The sequence below is a fragment of the Pezoporus flaviventris genome, unplaced genomic scaffold (assembly GCF_033815535.1).
Source record: "Pezoporus flaviventris isolate CSIRO_AGI_PZ_B2104156 unplaced genomic scaffold, CSIRO_AGI_Pfla_v1 ptg000013l, whole genome shotgun sequence".
NCBI classification, from domain to species: domain Eukaryota; kingdom Metazoa; phylum Chordata; class Aves; order Psittaciformes; family Psittacidae; genus Pezoporus; species Pezoporus flaviventris.
In genome coordinates, this window is record NW_026892561.1 from 27,157,904 (window position 1) to 27,175,889 (window position 17,986).

General features: G+C 36.9%; 1 protein-coding gene and 1 long non-coding RNA gene across 10 annotated transcripts in view; one reads left to right on the top strand and one right to left on the bottom strand.

The window, feature by feature from the left end:
- Window positions 1–17,986, top strand: part of LOC133268804 (uncharacterized) — a 38,922-nt gene that overhangs the window by 11,631 nt on the left and 9,305 nt on the right. The window contains exons 1-2 of one of the 2 annotated variants that reach the window (XR_009743170.1): window positions 805–936; window positions 5,650–5,783. This is a non-coding gene — a long non-coding RNA (uncharacterized LOC133268804). Of the gene's footprint in view, window positions 1–804; window positions 937–5,649; window positions 5,784–17,986 lie in introns of those variants that run through there. The other variant, XR_009743171.1, reaches the window with a different exon arrangement.
- The window catches only part of PIK3CA (phosphatidylinositol-4,5-bisphosphate 3-kinase catalytic subunit alpha), a 41,387-nt gene that overhangs the window by 3,135 nt on the left and 20,266 nt on the right, over window positions 1–17,986 (bottom strand). For 6 of the 8 annotated variants that reach the window (XM_061452442.1, XM_061452441.1, XM_061452444.1 and 3 more), the window contains 15 exons: window positions 16,712–16,957; window positions 15,759–15,844; window positions 13,832–13,937; window positions 12,580–12,732; window positions 12,348–12,482; window positions 8,590–8,714; window positions 8,116–8,197; window positions 7,493–7,657; window positions 6,844–6,947; window positions 5,480–5,651; window positions 5,044–5,150; window positions 4,422–4,543; window positions 3,802–3,880; window positions 713–883; window positions 91–208 (listed from right to left, as the gene is read on the bottom strand). In XM_061452442.1, the coding sequence (XP_061308426.1) occupies window positions 91–208; window positions 713–883; window positions 3,802–3,880; window positions 4,422–4,543; window positions 5,044–5,150; window positions 5,480–5,651; window positions 6,844–6,947; window positions 7,493–7,657; window positions 8,116–8,197; window positions 8,590–8,714; window positions 12,348–12,482; window positions 12,580–12,732; window positions 13,832–13,937; window positions 15,759–15,844; window positions 16,712–16,957 (1,971 nt within the window). The remainder of the gene's footprint in view (window positions 1–90; window positions 209–712; window positions 884–3,801; window positions 3,881–4,421; window positions 4,544–5,043; window positions 5,151–5,479; window positions 5,652–6,843; window positions 6,948–7,492; window positions 7,658–8,115; window positions 8,198–8,589; window positions 8,715–12,347; window positions 12,483–12,579; window positions 12,733–13,831; window positions 13,938–15,758; window positions 15,845–16,711; window positions 16,958–17,986) is intronic. The other 2 variants (XM_061452446.1, XM_061452447.1) reach the window with 2 other exon arrangements.

Consider the following 17,986-nt stretch of genomic DNA (forward strand, 5'->3'; position numbering starts at 1 on the left):
CTTCTTGATCAGATGGATTTTTTTTTTAAACCAACTCATATCAAGGTGACATATGACATTATGCTATATTTTTAGAAAAATATATCTTACTTGTCCATCATCTTTCACCATGATGTTACTATTGTGGCGATCACCAATGCCCAGTATAAAGGTAGCAACACAGTAGCCAGCACAAGAACGTGTAAACAAGTCAATAGCTGCATCATACCTATTGAAAACAGGAGACACTTTCATACAGGTGTTCTAAAGACACGAAAGTGTAGATTTCCCCCTCCCCTCCCTCCATTAAGGACAAGCCAACTTCTACTATCCTCTATCAATGAAGCAGAGCTTCTGGACCTTATCACAGTAAGGCAGAAATTCATCATACTCTGAGAACAGTAGTACTCTGTTAGATCATGGAACAGTAAATTAGCTATTGACTCTTTTGAAGTCCAGCAGTTTTCATTTTGATGAGCTAGTGTTAAAATAGAGACTTAAGCTGTATCTTCATAGCTCTGCTTTCAACTTAAGCTTTATCGTCGAGAGAAGTCACACAACTGAACCCATTAAAAGAGCTACAACCAGGAATCCTAGGGAAACAAGGCGAGGGGAAGAAAATAAACCAACCAAAACCAGATGGACATAATTCCACACTTGATCAGCTTTAGTTCTTTTGAAGTTTCCATCAAAGAGCATATGAACAAGAAAAACAAGCAACAGGAAATCTCACATTTCTCCTTTGTTCTTGTCCTTGAGCCACTGATGCAATGTATGGCTGTTGAACTGCAATGCTCCTTTCAAGCCTCCTTTACACTGAATCTGCATGATGGTATGAGAGCTCCTGACTACCTCGATGAGTCCCACACAGTCACCAATAGACAAACAACCATAAGGCAACATCCTGAAAGATGAAGGTTTTTTTTTAAAGTTAAGTTTTAAGACAGCAAGCAACAGGTACGTTTGATAACCCTTATCAAGTGTCACCTGTCACTTACTTTAGGATATGAAAACCTGTTTTAATGTTTTATAGCTGTATTAACACTAGTCTTGTGGAAAAAAATGTACCAGATATTAGTACAGTAACATGCCAGCCTCTGTGTCCACCAATGTCATTCTTCAGTTTTATATCAGGACAAAAGGCTGAGGCAAAAGTTTAGTAAGGTGTTCCTGGAGGCCTTAGGGAATACACTGGAAAAACCCTTTAAAAGGCATTCAGCATAATTTAATAAGATCAATTCAATGATATTCAAAGTGAATTATTAGAGACAGAATCTATGCATTCAGAAAATATTTGTTAAGATTCCATGGGTTACTGTAAGCAAGTAGCAGGTAATACTTTGTACAAAAAACCAGCACAGGACCTTCAAAATGAGTTTCTTAATAGTATCTGACCATATTACAAATTCTAAACTGGACTCTACAGTCAACAAGACTGATGTTACCCACATGTTAGTGAACTGTAAATGGATATTTATTAATAGACTCTTCAAAGAAAATCATAAAATCAACTTTTTGTAATCCACAGGACTACAAAGTGAAACTCAAAAGATGATATTAATTCAAACACTGCTGAACATGAGGGGAGATGAAGGGTGGCTATAAGGGCTGAAGGGCAGCGGTGAGGGGAGATCATGAAGGGAGAGGAAGGGCAACCATCAGGGAAGATCATGAAGGGAAAGGAGGGGCAGCCATCAGGGAAGATCATGAGGGGAGAGGAGCAGCAGCCATGAGGGGAGACTGTGAGGGGAAAGGAGGGACGGCCATGAGGGGAGATTGTGAGGGGAGAGCAAGGGCAGTTGTGGGAAGTGAGGGGTGGCCATGAGGGGTAAGGGGCAGTCATGAGGAAAGATGATGAGGGGAGAAGCAGGGGCAGCCATGGGGTGTGAGGGGTGGCCATGGTGAGTAAGGGCAGCAGCTAAACACTGTGGGGCACTAATGGGGCTAGATGAGAGATGTCTGTGAGTGGGTATCATGAGGGGCAGCCATAAGAGGAGATCTTTGGGAGAGGTAAGTTTGCCCTTAGTGATATGGTTTAGTGGTGGGTTTGGCATTCCTGGGTAACAGTTGGACTTGGTGATCTTAAAGGTCTTTTTCAACCTAGTTGATTCTATGATTCTATGATCTGAGTAGCCCATTTTTCTCTTTACAAGTAAAATAAATTAATTCCATTGCCTTGCCTTTCACAGGTCTCTTTCCTCACCCTTCCTTTAAAATTTGTATTTCTTCTGTTATGCTCAAAACACTTTATCTGCAAAAAATAAGTCAAAACCAGTCCTTTGTTCAAAGACTGAAAGAAACATGGCCATTACCATGTTCAACATCTTCTGTTAAAATATTTGGGAGTGACGGTCATGTACCTAAAAGCAGCCTCTTTCTCTCCTAAAGTTTCCTTTCTGGAGTGAAAGTGTCACACCTATAGAGTAAACCAGCCTTTTAGGAACACTGGGGTATCACAGGTTCTTAGTGATGCCATGGCAGGAAAAAAAAACCAACGCTTTGTATTAGACCTAAGAATCCAAGAGGCACCACTGCAATGCACAGCCAGTAGCAGAGCTGGTTGCTGGTGTTGCTGTGGAGGTGGGCTTCTCCTTTATGGATTAACAGCACTTTACTTGCAGTTACTACAAAACATTTATACCTAATTACACTTGCATTTTTAGATAAAAATCTGATTTGAAAGCCAACGGAAAACACTGCAACCCATCTATTTTCTTAAAGACTGTTAGACTGTCTGTACCATAGAGAGATACAGTTTAATGGCCTTAGTGGGATAAGTTGCAATTTCTAGATCGTCAAAAGATTTTATTTTTGTCCATTAGTGTAATCTGCAGCTTGCTCAAGATTCAGGGCTCATCAGCTGCCTCATGCTGCATGCTCATTTCAGTCTTTCAGTACAGCACATGGATAGTTGCAATTTTTCTGATTTTTTTTAGATCAGCCTGTCGCATCACGCTTCTTCCACTTCTCTTCTAGACCTTCATGCCACCTGTTTAAAGAATAATGGTGGCAAGAGGTGCAAGAGATGTATTTATGCAGGTTTCCATAACTGGCACTCTGCAAACCATTCTTAGACAAAGCCATAATTCTGTTCCTCATTACAGTACTAGAGCACAATAGTTTCCCAGATACATTAAAGATGATGTAGACCAGTAGGTTCTTTTATCTAGGTAATGAGAAAATGAGAACTGGGGGTGCAAAGAACATACTTTGTTTTGACAGTGCAGAGGCAGCCCTATTATGCCACCACCTAAAAAAAAAGAAATCTACCAAACAGCAAATGTGAATTTGGAGCATAACCTGTCTAGTATCAGTTTTCTAGAAGTAGAATAGTTTATACTGAATGGCATTCTGCAGAAGTTACTGTACTCACAGACTATTTAAAGGTGGAAAAGCTGTACATGTATCAAAACTGGGTAATACCTACTTTGTGTACTGAAATGAAGATACCCACTACAAAGAGTCATCACTCAACTGGGCTGCAAGTTTGGCAACTTGTTCAAAGCAAATCCTACACATACAAATTAGCATACCATAGCCTGGCTACTGTGTGTGTTAGCTCTTGTATCCATTCCTGTATGTATACCCCTCACACCCACCTGAATGAGACTCAAGTATTTTTCAAATACAATCTTATCTCTAGAGAATTCAGTAGTTTAGTTAACTGAAGGTCACTAAAAAAATTGAAAATTGCTCTTACATGTACAACATGCCTACTTACAGCATTTATTACCCTTGGGAAAACAGGAGCAATCTCTGGTAACAAACTAATGCAAAAACCATTAAGAACAGTATTGCTTGAGAATGACCTCTAACACTTACCGAAGATCCAGACCCTGATTTTGCCAGATGTTTTCCATAATTCTAATTATCTGAAGTGTCAGCATGTCCTGACGCAAGTCTGGAATAGTCAAATACATAAAGATTTGCAAATACATGGAGAATGCAAATTTTATGACACCAGAACACTTTGTTACATCTTAACTTTTCCCCTCAAAGTATGCCTAAAGGAAATGAGGCTTGCAGAGTTCAGTGTAGTTTTTTTTCTTTGAATAGAGAGAAACGTGTTAAGTAGTTGAGAGTGAATATAAATTTATGGTGGCAACGTCAAAGCTGTTTAAAAAATATACACTAAAATCATGACAATGGAATGACAGATTACACTTCTGTAATATCCTGGAAGACATTTTCAAGTAATAAGAACAAAGTATTGAAATAGAACCATGTTCCACCTCAACAGACTGAGCAGCTTGGAACCTACAAAATTTGCACAACTCTTACTTGTACATGCTTAATTTTTCTGGAAAACTGCTTTCCTCCCTCTCCTTCCCCCCCCCCCCCCCCCCCCCCCCGCATTTTATATACATAGCAAAAAATATTGAACAGTAGCTTAGGAAAATAAACAGATATGTAGCTGTTGGATTATACTTGCTTTTCCTTACCGTCTCCATTTTTAAAGATTATCTCATTGTTCTGAAATAACAATTCAGACATAATATCTGGGTTTTCCCAGTTCAACCACAGTGGCCTTTTTGCAGACGACATTATCCTGCACTCCTCAAGCCTAAAAAAGGAGGTAAGATTTCTATGAAATAGGCACGTACAGATTTTCATTTAATATTTCCATAACATTAAGTTCTCCCTGTTTTCATCAAACTCTTTGAAACAGTATCAAATTAAAGATGCACGGGTAACTGACAATCAACCACTTTTACTTTCAGCTTCAAACTTAAATTAATAAGTGCAATGTTACCCATTTGCTAAGCCCAACAGAAGAGCCGGCTGTATCGTAATTTCCCTTTGGCAGTGTGTGTTCCTTACAAATGGAAAAAGGTCTGCGCTTCCTGTCACCTTAAAGGAACAGCTGTCATGTTGTTCCCTAAATTGGTAAACCATTAGACTGAATCTACTCCACTTTTCATGAGTTATTCTGCTACAATTTTTTTTCAGTGAACCTTGAAGATACTAGCATTTTTCAGTATGTTAACATTTAATATTGTTAATGTTAACATTACTAAGCATTTACTTAAATATCTAGATAAAATTAAAAACTGAATACAATACCGAAGATTTCCCAGTTGATGTGCAGGATTAAGAGGAGAGATAAAACCCTGTAAAGCATCCATAAAATCTGGCCGCCTCATTTGTTCAACAAGAAACTTCATCTGTACCTGATAAATAATCACATTCAGGTTTTGATAACACTAATTATATGTAAGCGAAAGTAAGTTTCAGATTTTTAGCTGTTTTTAAAGCATAGTTTTGCGCAGTTCCAGTGTAAGCAACTCTACTTGGCCACATACTATACAAATTGAAACCCTTAAATCTATTGCCTTAAGAGGTAGACAATGGCAATGCACATAGAAAATATAGCAGCTTCTAGAATAACATACTATATACTCAAGTTATCTTTAATACTTTTCTAGTTAATCAATTAATACACAATTCAGAGTAATTCCTGTGACTCAACAGCAATAGTCTAGGGATGCAGACATAATACCTTCTGGGTCTCATCTTTTTTTTCCTGCTTGAGAATATCAGTGAGGTTAATCAACTTCTCCATAGCCTCCACCTGCCTGCTCAGATGTTTTAGGTACATTCCACACGCCCGACAATAGGACTCCAGAAGTAAACCAAACCTCTGACTTACAGTTTTATTGTGCATTTCAGACCTACACAGAGAGGAAGAACAGTTATAGCTTAAAGACAAGATCACTTAGAGGTGCCAAAAATGAAGCTATAGCTGTAACATCATCCCAATGACACATCTTACCGAGAGCTGCTTATAGAGCCATCCTTTTCAGGTAAATAACTTCTATTAATCTCCCACAGCTCATCTCATTTTGACTAGACTGATCCAACTTCAGTACCTTTTACAACTAATTCGGCACAGAATTCATAGGCTTTTCCCCCAATTCTTTCTTCATTTTTCTGTCCTCTCTACCACTATTCCTTGCCTTTATTCAAAACCCATGCTTCCCAGAAACTCAAGCTTTCAATTCACATTCCAGGTTTCCTTGCCAAGAGCAAAGCTAATCTGCCTAAATAAGACAAGGAGAAAATGAAACAATCCCAGGCTCTGCTCCCTCAAGTTTCTTTGTTCTTACCTCCTCTCATTCTTTGCAGCTCTTAAATACATCCCTCAAGTTAATCAGACAATTTATTCCATTATCTTTGATGATTACCGAGGGAAACAGAAAACAAAGCATAACAAAGATTCCTTGCTTCTTCTATTTCTGTGTCTGATCACACTGTCTTAGAACAGCATTTTTAGGTGAGACCTAGCTACAATCCATTATACTGTAGGCTGATCTATGCTCAGCCTTCTCAACACCAGGAGTTACAAAAGCCCTCATAGCACTTAGTAAGGAAGAACATAGATATTTAAGCTATCAAGCTATATAAAGTCTTTAATAAGCATGTACAAAGAATTATTTTTTCAAAGCCTTATCTGGTCAAATTGGGTGTCTCTCTTTAGACCTCAACTATTTGTAAAATTTTCTGGAAGACTGGTGAGTGATAAAAAAAATGAAGTTCAAACAGCAGTAATCTGTCAAGGTTGTAAATAGTTGACAGGATAGGAGGCCTCCAGCAATCGGACTACCCTGCTTTCAGCATAATTATCATTATGTAAAAAGAAGTAGAAGACTAAGTATCTATTATTAACTAGCTTTTGAAACTGCAAAGGATGACTCCTATTACCAAACTCTACACTCAAACTTTTAACCAATGTGAAACAAACTAAGTGGTAATATTTTCCTTAAAAAAAAAAAAAAAAATACATTTTAGTATGCCAAGCCTTTAGAACAATAAATTGTTTACAGCTAATAGGAACCCCACTACCCCTTAACATATTAAGCTTACTTTAAATGCCAGAAGAAGAAGTGTCCTATCCTTTGATTGGTCAGTGCCTTCTTGAGTAAAAATCTCACAAGCTGATTATCCAAGTACTGTTCATATTTTAGAACCTAGTTAAGGATAAAGAGAATGAAAATAATCTGCTGCAGTTACTTCTATGAATAAAATACAGATTAAAGGAAGAAATCTATGTTTTACATGAATTTCTGTAGACTGACTGATTTCGTATTAATACTTGCATGTGTTTGAATTTGAACAGTATTTACTAACAGTGCATTGGCTGCCTGTTTCAGGAACTTACCATCTGATGCTCCCTTCACTATTACAAAATATTTTGGCCTCAACTAGCTTGGAATTTTGAGAAGATGCTTCTGCTCATACTTTCCCATATGTTAGAACAGCTGAAAGAGCTGCCTGTTCCAGCTGGTAGAACAGTTCTGCATCTCTGTAAAATCCTGGCATTTAGTATCAACATGCAAAACCCCAGCACTACAGAAAATTAACTACATTTAATCTCCTCCTCCTAAATAATCCACAATAGAAACATACTGTTGATGACCTCTTTTTCACACCACCTTAACTTTTGTTGTATTTTAAGCCTCTGTGATTATTAGATATACACAAGACATCAAGTGTACCAAAATATGTCATATACCTGTACTAGCTGGATTAAGTACTGAGACAGTTTGTCATCTGTCAAGTACTTCTCTAGACACCGAACTGCAAAAGCTCGCACCATTGGATCTGGATAATTACAGTCCAGAAGCTCCATTGCTTGCTCTGGCTTGATTGGAGGCCAATCTTTTACCAAACAGTACATCTGTGGACAAGAAGTCCAAGCACGTTACACATTTGCATTGATTACAAAGAAGCTGTAATACACAGCTACTAGAAGGTATTGTCAGACATGAACTGCATCCGAGTAGAAGCTATTTACTTCCCAGCCCTCTCTCAATAAACAATTCGGTATTAGTTGCCAGCTGACGTTTTATCCACTATAAACACAATGAAAACAAAACTTCACATATAACTAATTGACAAATCAGCAACATAACAGGGATTCAGGTAATGCCACAAGAGGAAATTTTAAGACTCAGACTGAGCTAAAGAACAAAAACTACAAACTGGTCTGATCCATCAAATATAATGGCAACTTGGACAGGTTTTCATTCAACGTATTATGCACATGTAACATGTTTTAAACTTCCAGAACTTTCCCTAAATACCGTATTTTAAAGCTTCTTCAAAACTTAAAATTTCTTCAGTGCTATATGTTACCTGGGCCACTTCATCTCTAGAATTCCATTTAACAGACAGAAGTAATTTGGGCAGAATTTCTGGAGTATTCACGCAATAGTGTCTGCGAAAGAGAAAAAAGGTGTATGTACAAATTGCCCTTTTTGCTTTGATAACCATCTACTACGTTCCCCTCAGTCTTGCACATTTTCTTCCTTTGTCAGCAGAAGACAATCAATACCATATGGTGGTGTTAGGATCCATGCATGAAAGTAAGACTGCAGTAATGGGGAAAATGTAAACTAATTCAACAACTTATTTTTCCCCATGGGCTTATGAATTAAGACACACAATTCAGAATGCTTTAAAAGCCTTTTCTAAAACACTAACCCAACAATACAGAGCACAGAAAAGGGAGCAAAATCCAAGACAGTCATGACAAATTTGGAGTGAATGGGGTAAAGCTGATTGTGCCAACAAGGGCTTTTCTTTAGTTTAGTTTTTGGTTTTAAATACCTGTGGCTCCAGAGGAAGTCCTTCTCTTGCTCAGTGATTTCAGACAAAGGATCTCGTGTACATATAGCTCGAAGTTGCTCCTTGTCACTTTCTCTTAATTCATTATCTCTAGCTATTCTGTTACTCTGCAGAGAGAAAGCAGTCCATTAACCCTCCACAAATTTCCTTCTGTTGCCATACAACATACATTAAGTACTTTAAGAGCACTTAACACAACACTTACAGCCTATGTCATGCAATATTATCTTGTTTTGTTGTAACTGAGGACTTAAAAACAGAGATGAAAGACTAGGCCTTTGATTTCTACAACCACTTTTAGCCACTACTGGGACAAGAAGAGTGATATTTCAACTAAGTCAGCTGTGTGGAGAAATAGCAGCAGTTGCATCTGATGAAAAACATATTGCAGCATGAAATGAAACTGGTCATTTCTATCTCCAGTTTTGAGATTAGCTAGAAGCTGCTGAAAGGAGTGAAAAAGAGACAGAACTGGAAAAACGGAATATGGGGTGTGAAGCTAGGTAAACAAAAGTCAGAATGCTGTAGGAAAGCCAGAGTAACAGGAGGACTGGAAAACATTAACCAGAATTAGTATATTTCCCAAAGAGTACAGAAAACAGAACTGGTATATGTTGAAATTAATTTTATATATTCATTAGAACCAGCTTAGACCAATGGCAGAGGTATTGAAACTACTACTATGAGATATTTCACATCTCATATGGGAAGTTCAGTTTTTTTCTCCTATACTTTCCATTTCTCAGTTCACTTAATGTGGATTTTTTTTTTTTTTTATAAAGCAACATATGAAGTGATGCAGTTTGAGGTTTCAGCTACACAATCAACTGCACTGCAAAAAAAAAAAAATCTGAAGAAGCTTATATTACTGTGTTCAGTACAAAATACAAGTGTAATAAACAAGATTGACACTTAAGATGAAGTTATCCCAACAATTCCACAAGAATTGAAGTTTTTCATAGTGAACTCATGTTTTCACATCTGCATGATACCTACCACTACAAAAGAATAAGATCAACACTCTTCCAAATTCAAAATGTTTAAATTGTAGAACCACAGTATTTGGCCTCTTATTCTGCTTTTTCCCTAGGCAATTTCTACTCAGCACATTAAACAAGATAACAAACAAGAATGAAGCGAGCTTTGTCTGCCAGTTGTGGTAATGGAAGTTGTCAACTGGCTGAACTAGTACTCTGAAACACAAATACCCACATGGCTTTTACAGAAGGTCTTTACAATTCATCTAGCTTTAAAAAAGATGAAGAACAATCTGAAATTTCCAGGTAAGAGATCAAGGCATCCTTTAAAAGGTGAAGTGGTGTTTTCTAAGAATACGCACAAATACAGACACAGTTGTCAGGTTATACCACATGATATCTATTTCAGACTGAAAGTTCTTTATTTTATATTTATCTTTAATTACATAAAGTATGTGTTCTCATGATGGGTTCACTACTACTATGTGGGAATATCCTGGCCTTCAATGTTACATTCATCAACATTAAGGTCTCATAGGATTTTTAGCATCTTGCCCTGTTAGTAGTATGATAGTGCAAGATCTTGAACTAGTAGTGTGATCTAGTGCAAGAACATGCACCAACATGGTTTTTTTTTTTTTATTATCATTCTGAAGCACATGGATTGGACTTAAAAGGGGGGGGAGAAATTATTCAGGACTACACTCAATGTGGTATGGGAAAATTTTTAGAACACATTTTTAAATATTATGGTATTGGATATAGTGAAAGTAGTTAAGAGAGTCATTCTGCAAGGAAGTTATTGGATAAGTGACTTAATCACCCTATTCCTGACATAAGATCAAATAGTTCATATTGTTCAATAGAACAAGTAATTGCACATATTCATCTTTATTCTGAAAGAGTCATCCTAAATAGTAAGTGAAAGTCAAAAAAGTATAAAATGTACCTGCATAGTGGGTCAGAAAGATCATAGTTTAGGTCAAGCCCAGAAGGAAAATGCATTTATCCTGTTGCGGTCAACACCAAAAACTTGAATTCTATGAATTGTGGGACAGTAAATTAGATTTCATATTTGAAAATTCTTTCATATTTGAGATATTAATGGACCTATAAATGATCTCTTATCAATATGTATTAATTGATTGTAAATGCAGTGTAATGCATTTCAAGCTTACACAAGAAATTTATGCTCTTTGTATCATAATAAAAACATTTAGCTAGAAATCATACCTCAGTGACTGCTTTGCTGATTTTGACCATTTCAGACAAGCATTTTTTACTTCCTTCAGATATGGACAAAGCTACACAGTAATCAAGTATCCAATTTTCAAATGAGTAACAACATGCTGCAGTTTAAGTCCCTAAATATAGTTAATATTACAAACAGCTATGAATATGCACAGTACATAAGAGGATTTTGGCAGACCACAAGAAGAGTTGAAAGAAAAGCAGCGTGAATGAGAAAGTGAGACCAAAGCAGTGATATACTGATTGTTTCCCTGTCAACTTACTGATGTAAATAGGCTTTCTCCATATTTAACCACTGTGACCACCTTCTACAATATTGTAAGGATTATCACAAAAAAGACAATAATTTGAGACTTTATTTGACCTTGTATTTTAAGATGATCATTAATTCATTACTTTGTCACTGAAGTGAGAGCTTATTCTCCTCACCATTTTCTGGTTTTGCATACAGATCATATTATCATAGAAAACAACAAGTTGAGCATATATAAGGGCAGGTAATAAGCTGTGTTACAGCTAAGGAATGTTATTTACGAAGGAGCTAGCTGTTCTTAAACATTTATTAAGAGCCCCTCAGCACTGCTCAGTTACAATATATATCATAAGCAGATATACCACTCTATGATGGACTTCCTGTGGTGCCTCAAGAGAAATAAATGCCTACAACTCTTTTCAAGATATGTTGAGATGAGACTGTTATAAGTATCACTAGAATTCCCAAACTGGAAGCTTACACCTACGCACTTTTTGGCACAGCAAAACTTTCCACCCTGGGACTCTTCTTCACCCAGACCACAAAGTTTTCTTGGGGAAATTCTCAAGTCTTTGAACCAGCCTCCAAAATAAAATGTAAAACATACCAAGTAATTTCACAGCCTTGTCTTTGAATACATAGTATTTTTAGCTTTACTGACTTTCTTTTTTCTCCTTCTAATCATCCAAAAAGTGCTCCTAAGAAAGTGCCAAACATCACCAAAAAGCCAACTATCAATGTGCAGGTTCTCTTCAAGGAAGAGGGGAGATTAAGGGCTACACTCATGTATGCCAGTCAATTCCCTCAAAATTCCCTGTACTTCTGGTCATAACTAACCCATCAAACAGCCAGTGAAGAGTTATAACCACCTTTGGGATACACAAGAACGTCTACCTATAAACACAGAACTGCAACAAATTAAAACAGCATCATTGAAGGAGAACTGCAACTTTTGAAAAGTTCAGGTAGTTTAGACATCTGCATTGGCAATATAAAAATGTCAAAATTGCTTTAACAGTTTGCACAGTAAAATAGTTACTCTTTTCAAGTGTTTTGGTTGGTCAGTGAAGCGTTAGGTCAGTTTAAAGGAGAATATATTACTCGCTTTGCCAAACAAAACAAAAAATTCATTTATTGATTTAAAGTCAGGATATAAGAAAAAAACCTCTTTGTTGCTAATATACTGAGTAAAATAAACAAAGTAGTAAATACTACTCTCATATTTTAGTAGCTAATCTCAGAAGGGGAGTTTGCCTTACCAGCCCCGCATAGCTGTAGTTAAACCCCAGTTCACGTGATATAGTCCAATTGGCATGCTCTTCAATCACTGTCATATCTGGAAACTTCACAGGATTGCTAAACCAATCAAATTCCAGCTCTAGACATGGAGTTTCCTATGTAAAGGGAATTGAAATTACTTTTTCTGTTGAATGATGCTAATTATGACATATTTTGAACTACTAAGGAAGAAGCTGGCATGCAAATATTTACCTTATTTGGATTTGACCCAGTAACACCAATAGGATTTAACAAATCCTCCAGGCCATGAGGTACTGCCCAAAGATTCAAAGCCATTTTCCCAGATACAAGAGTGTCTGTGTAATCAAACATGTTTATATTTCCCCAAGCCAATGGACAGTGCTCCTTAAAGAGATTAAAAGATGTTTTTTAGTGTCATCTATTAATTACTGTAGAGTGAGTCAGGAGAAATAACATTTCCACCCCAAAGCAAGTTGCTACACTCCCAGATTAGCAGAAAAGCAGGTTGTGGAAGCTGTACCATACTTTTCTATGAATGACTGTCATGGCAGTCATTTTGCAAAATGATATCAAAACACTTTCAAACACATGCTAACTAACTTCTTCCCACATCAAAAGTAACTCAAGATGATGCAAAGTTTTTTTGACAAAGAGAGAATTTTTACCAAGGTCTGTAGTAATGTAATAAGGAGCAATAGTTTTAAACCCTCATACAGTAAGTTTAGATTGGACAAGTTTTTGTTTTCTTAATGATACGGGTGGTGAGACACTTATCATAAAAAGTGGGAACAGGTTGCCCAGAGAAGCTGTGGATTTCCCATCATTGGGAACACTGAAGGCCAAGATGGGTGAAGCTTTTCAGCAACCTGGTCTAGTGAAAGATATCCCTGCCATGGGCAGAGATCTTTAAAGGTCCCTTCCAACCCAAACACCCTACAATTCTGTAAGATTTGTAAATCTGATTGTAGACAAAAATAACTGTATAGTACCTGTGACAGTCAAATGCAGAATGTAATGACGCTGTGGCTACATCAGATGCCATACGCAGATTCTTAAAAATGACTATTTGAGATCTTGCATCAAATGCTAAAGCAATACAAGTTTTCTTTAAAGATCAACTCTAAATACAAGTATAAATATTGCCATTTTTAGTTAACAGGCAAGTAACATATGGGTTTAGAAACTTGAGTTTAAAGGCACTTGCACCTCAAAACACCAACAACTGATCTTTGAGCCTGGTGATACAGTATAGATGCTATTTACACTCTTGAACAGGTAAGCTTTTTTCCATGTTAACTTTCGACCACAAAATCAGTGGTAGTATGAGTAAGGTACAAGAAAAGAAAATCCCTTTTTTTAAATCAGATTAAAATCAAATATTGTACTAAAACTTATTGCCAGCACAGCATTTATCAAGTATCTTCCCAAACTTGACTTCAGTTGCTTTTGTTCATTATTGTATTAAAGACATGAAGTTTTTTACCTCTTTTGCACCCTTCCGGCCTTTAACAGAACAGATAGAAAGGCACAGACGAGCAGCACGTGGAAGATCAAGAATGTACATGTCATACAATAGCCATTCGTTCCATCTATAAGATTTAAAAAGCAAAATAAAAGCAGGTTAAAGGACAGACAACTGTATTCAATCAAAGTCATACTAAAAAGGTATTTGTTATATTCCTACATAAAATATATACATGTACAAAAAGTACACTCTCGCACTGGAAAAGGGTACTCCTACATGCATTTGCCCACATTCCTTTTGGGAGTGGAAACTTCCCCAAATAGGCTCCTAGCACCAATACTGTTTAAAAAGTCATGGTAAGTTCAATTTCTGCAAACTTAGTAATAGGTTCATTCATTTTCACTCTTGCAAACCTACCAACTGCAACTGTCAGCGTAGGCATAACCTGAAGTAATGGATTTGCATATGTGCTATACTAATATAAGTTTTAGTTTGCAAAATATTTTTCACTTCAGGAAAAAAGCAAGTGGGAAAAAATGTGGCACAGCTTTCAGAATTCAACTGAACTACTGGAAAATAAAAAGATAACTTCAAGATGGGAATATAACAGAAATATGACACAAATCCAAACCAGTATTCTCAATACAAATATTATTCTATTTATAATAGTAATAAGTGCACAGATTGGTTCTACAGGAATATGTATTTTGCTTTTGTTAACTTCTCTAAGTAGACTTCTCAGCTGGTGGAACTGTGCTTTTGAAGAGGAACTTCCGAGTACTTTCTTTTCCTAAACCAATTGCTATGGTGAATTTTCTCAGTTGGAAAAGGCAGCAGATTCCAAAGACAGCATTAATTTTTCAATGTGTTTGCAGCTACTAAAAGCAGAGTTTTATAAAGAAATAACTGTCCAAACCCTGCTCCAAGAATTAAGAAATTAGCAGATAAATTTTAATTAACTTTTCTTATGTGTTCATTTCATAACACAGATTTGTGTGATTAAACCCATGCTTTCAAGCCATACCCATCATCACCTTTTCAAGAAGATTTTGTGTGCAAACCAGTCAAAATATCAGTTCAAGTATAGCTATATTTTGGGCAACCCAGAAGGAAAGCTATTTTTCAACAAGTATGCATATTAGTAAGCCCTCTATACAGCCTAATCATATTTATAGAAAAGAGACAAAAACAAGAGTTTCAAAATGTATTCATAAAGACATGAAGTCAGAAAGAAAATGCAAATCAATAATTACTTCTGAACACACACTTTGCATCTAATCCTAGCAGATGCTGAAATTTCACACCTCCTCAGTCAAAGTTACAGGAACATCTTTTAGATACTTGTTCTGAATATATTCTAAAAGTGCATATAAACTTCTTTAATTCACATGCACTTTTAAGTTCATGCATGTTATTTTTCCAGATAATATTGATGGTAGGTCAAATATCCTGAAAATAGTCAGCCCAGATCTGGAAGTCACTTCTGTGTTAACAAATGATACCCACCTCTCCACACTCGGTGGTTCTGCTTTAGAACACACCATGCAACCTCACTGAAACAGATCTCCAGGTTACATTACATCACATTGCCTTGTGCTCAAAGTAAAATCTGAACATGCAACTGGAACACCTGCTGTTGATCCACAGTGAAAAACAGCTCAGTTGCCCAGAGCTATGCTGATTTCACAGTGTAATTATATTGGCGTTTCAGTGGCAACTGTAATAGTTTCTTTACTGAACAGATGTGAGACAAAATACTTGTGTTTTAATTAAATTACTTCTGTTTATAAATATAGGGATATGTAAAAATTTTTTTATAAAGCTTCAGGTAAGGAATTCCCAGAAAGGAGCACTACTTAAATAATGGCTAAGACAAGCCTTTACTTCTTCAGTTATGATGCCCTGGAAGTCAAATTTTCAGCAGTCACTCAACTATTTAGTTTACCTGGGATTAGAACAAGGTACCCTTTGCGTATTCACATTGTCACACAGAGGTTCCCCTCCATGGTAGATACCTGTTCTTACATAGATCTGAAAAACAAATGTTGATATTAGTACTGCCTTTGAAATTTTACTATATTTTTTTTCAATCCTATCAACATAAGTACAATTATAACATATTATCCTTTCATTTTCATCACTTAAAAAGAAACAAAAAAAGAAATCTGAGAACCTAAAAGCTCCATCACTCCCCAACCCCAATTCTTTCATGCTCTGTAAGGTGGGAAGCACAGTATATAAACATACCCTTCTAGAAAAAAATGCTCTGGTCTTTTCCCTTTTCAATTGCAAAACTAGTTCTTTAAAAATGCAGTAATAACCTTGAAATGAACACCAAAGAAAACCCTTGAAATCATTCTCAATTCTTCCTACGTCAAGGCATAGTTAAAGACTGAACAAATTATGAGAGAGCATGCCAGGCTTGTAGTTCAATCGGATTGAACCCTACCTGCCTTGTCTTCTCGATCTCTCCACACCTCCCTTTTCAGAAACAAAGACAGCAGCACACTATCCAGCATCCCCTCATCAAAAGTATTGTTAATTACCGTAATACATTCTTAAACATAATTATTATTTAGAATAGAGATAACATAGGTTTTGTTTTTCTATTACATAGGTAGCTGAAGTGAACTATGCAAAAACTAAGTCCTACACCTGTCAGGCAGGATATTTATCTAAGTACTACACCTCACTTCTGAAGTAGTATAGAAAAGGTGTCAGATGCTAAAATATGGCTGTACTCTTCTTTTTTTTTTTAATGGAGCTGAGTACTTACATAACAGAGTGGTCTAATTTTCTAACATGTTAAATAACACTACTTTTCCAATATAAAAAGATGATAGAAAACTGAGGAAAGAAACTGTGAGTTGCCAAAAACCTGCACAGCATTTGCCTTACCTTGTCTATGTCTCTAATGTTCACATTTACATAGGTTGCACAGAGGATTCTTATTCTGAGAGCACTGTTTATAGTCCAGAGGGATTTGGCTGTAGCTTCTCCATTCATGTAGGGTGTAGCTGTAGAGATACGCCTGGAATAAGAAGGCATTGTAAAGGTGTCCAGTGGCAGCTGGGTATATAGGCTTTCCTTAGCCATCAGCATCAGATTGGGCATGCGACCAAGCATTATACAGCTTCTTATATACTGCAAGAAAACCAAACCAAAATTCATTACGTTTTCAAAGTTCATACTCTTGATCATCTATACCTAAAAATATTCAGGAAAATATAAAAGTAAAAGCATATTTAAAGAGCTTATCATTGTCCCTGTATGTACAACCTTTACAACATCCAACATCTTAAAAACATTGAGTAGGATTGCACAGCAGCACTTCGTACAGATTTTGAGATTTGAATAACATTTAAACAGTGGAAGGCTAAATTGGAAGAGCTAGAGAACAGAGCTGACAACATGATGAGAGGTTTCTTGTAGAGCTCCTTAGCTCCAGCACAGTGTAGCACAAATCAGACCGCTTCCAGATTAGAGCTTGAGCTGTTTTTCAATACCAAGTTGTTGTACTGACCTGGTGTGCAGAGCTAGTCACAGGCAGAAAGCACAAGGCAAATGGCAGACTGTCATTTTTGGTTCAGTTGTGCTTATTATCAGCACTGATGCTGACAGACTCCAGCAGCTGCAAGGCTGTATGTTGTCCATTCAGGATTGAGTGCTGAGAGCATTTAGTTTAGCAACAGTACCATAAAATACAATCCGTTCGGACAGGCCCAGCCCTGGAGCATAATTAGCAAGCTCTTTTGCAGCACAGTAAAGACATACCAGATACATCTGAAGAAACCATGGTAGATAAATAAGTCTGGTGTTTGATCTTTAGATGACTGTGCAATATTTTTCTGTATGCCTGCACTTGTTCCCCAGCTCCCATAGAACAGAGCTGCTTTTCCCATTAATCAGGACTCCCTATCCTCCTCCTCTCCCCCATTGCTCTGGAAAGCAGACTGTCAACCATTTTAGATGAAGGAATGGAAGCTGTTTATTACAACAATACATTCCTGAAAGAGGAAGCAGCAGCAGTCTGTCAGGAAATCTACAGGGTAACATTGTTGTCTGCTCCAGAGAAGGGGCTGCTCAGATGCTCTTCTGTCAGCAGTTCTGCCTCACACTCACAACACTAACAAAACCCAGAAAATGAAGGACAGCCAGCCACAAGGAAGACTT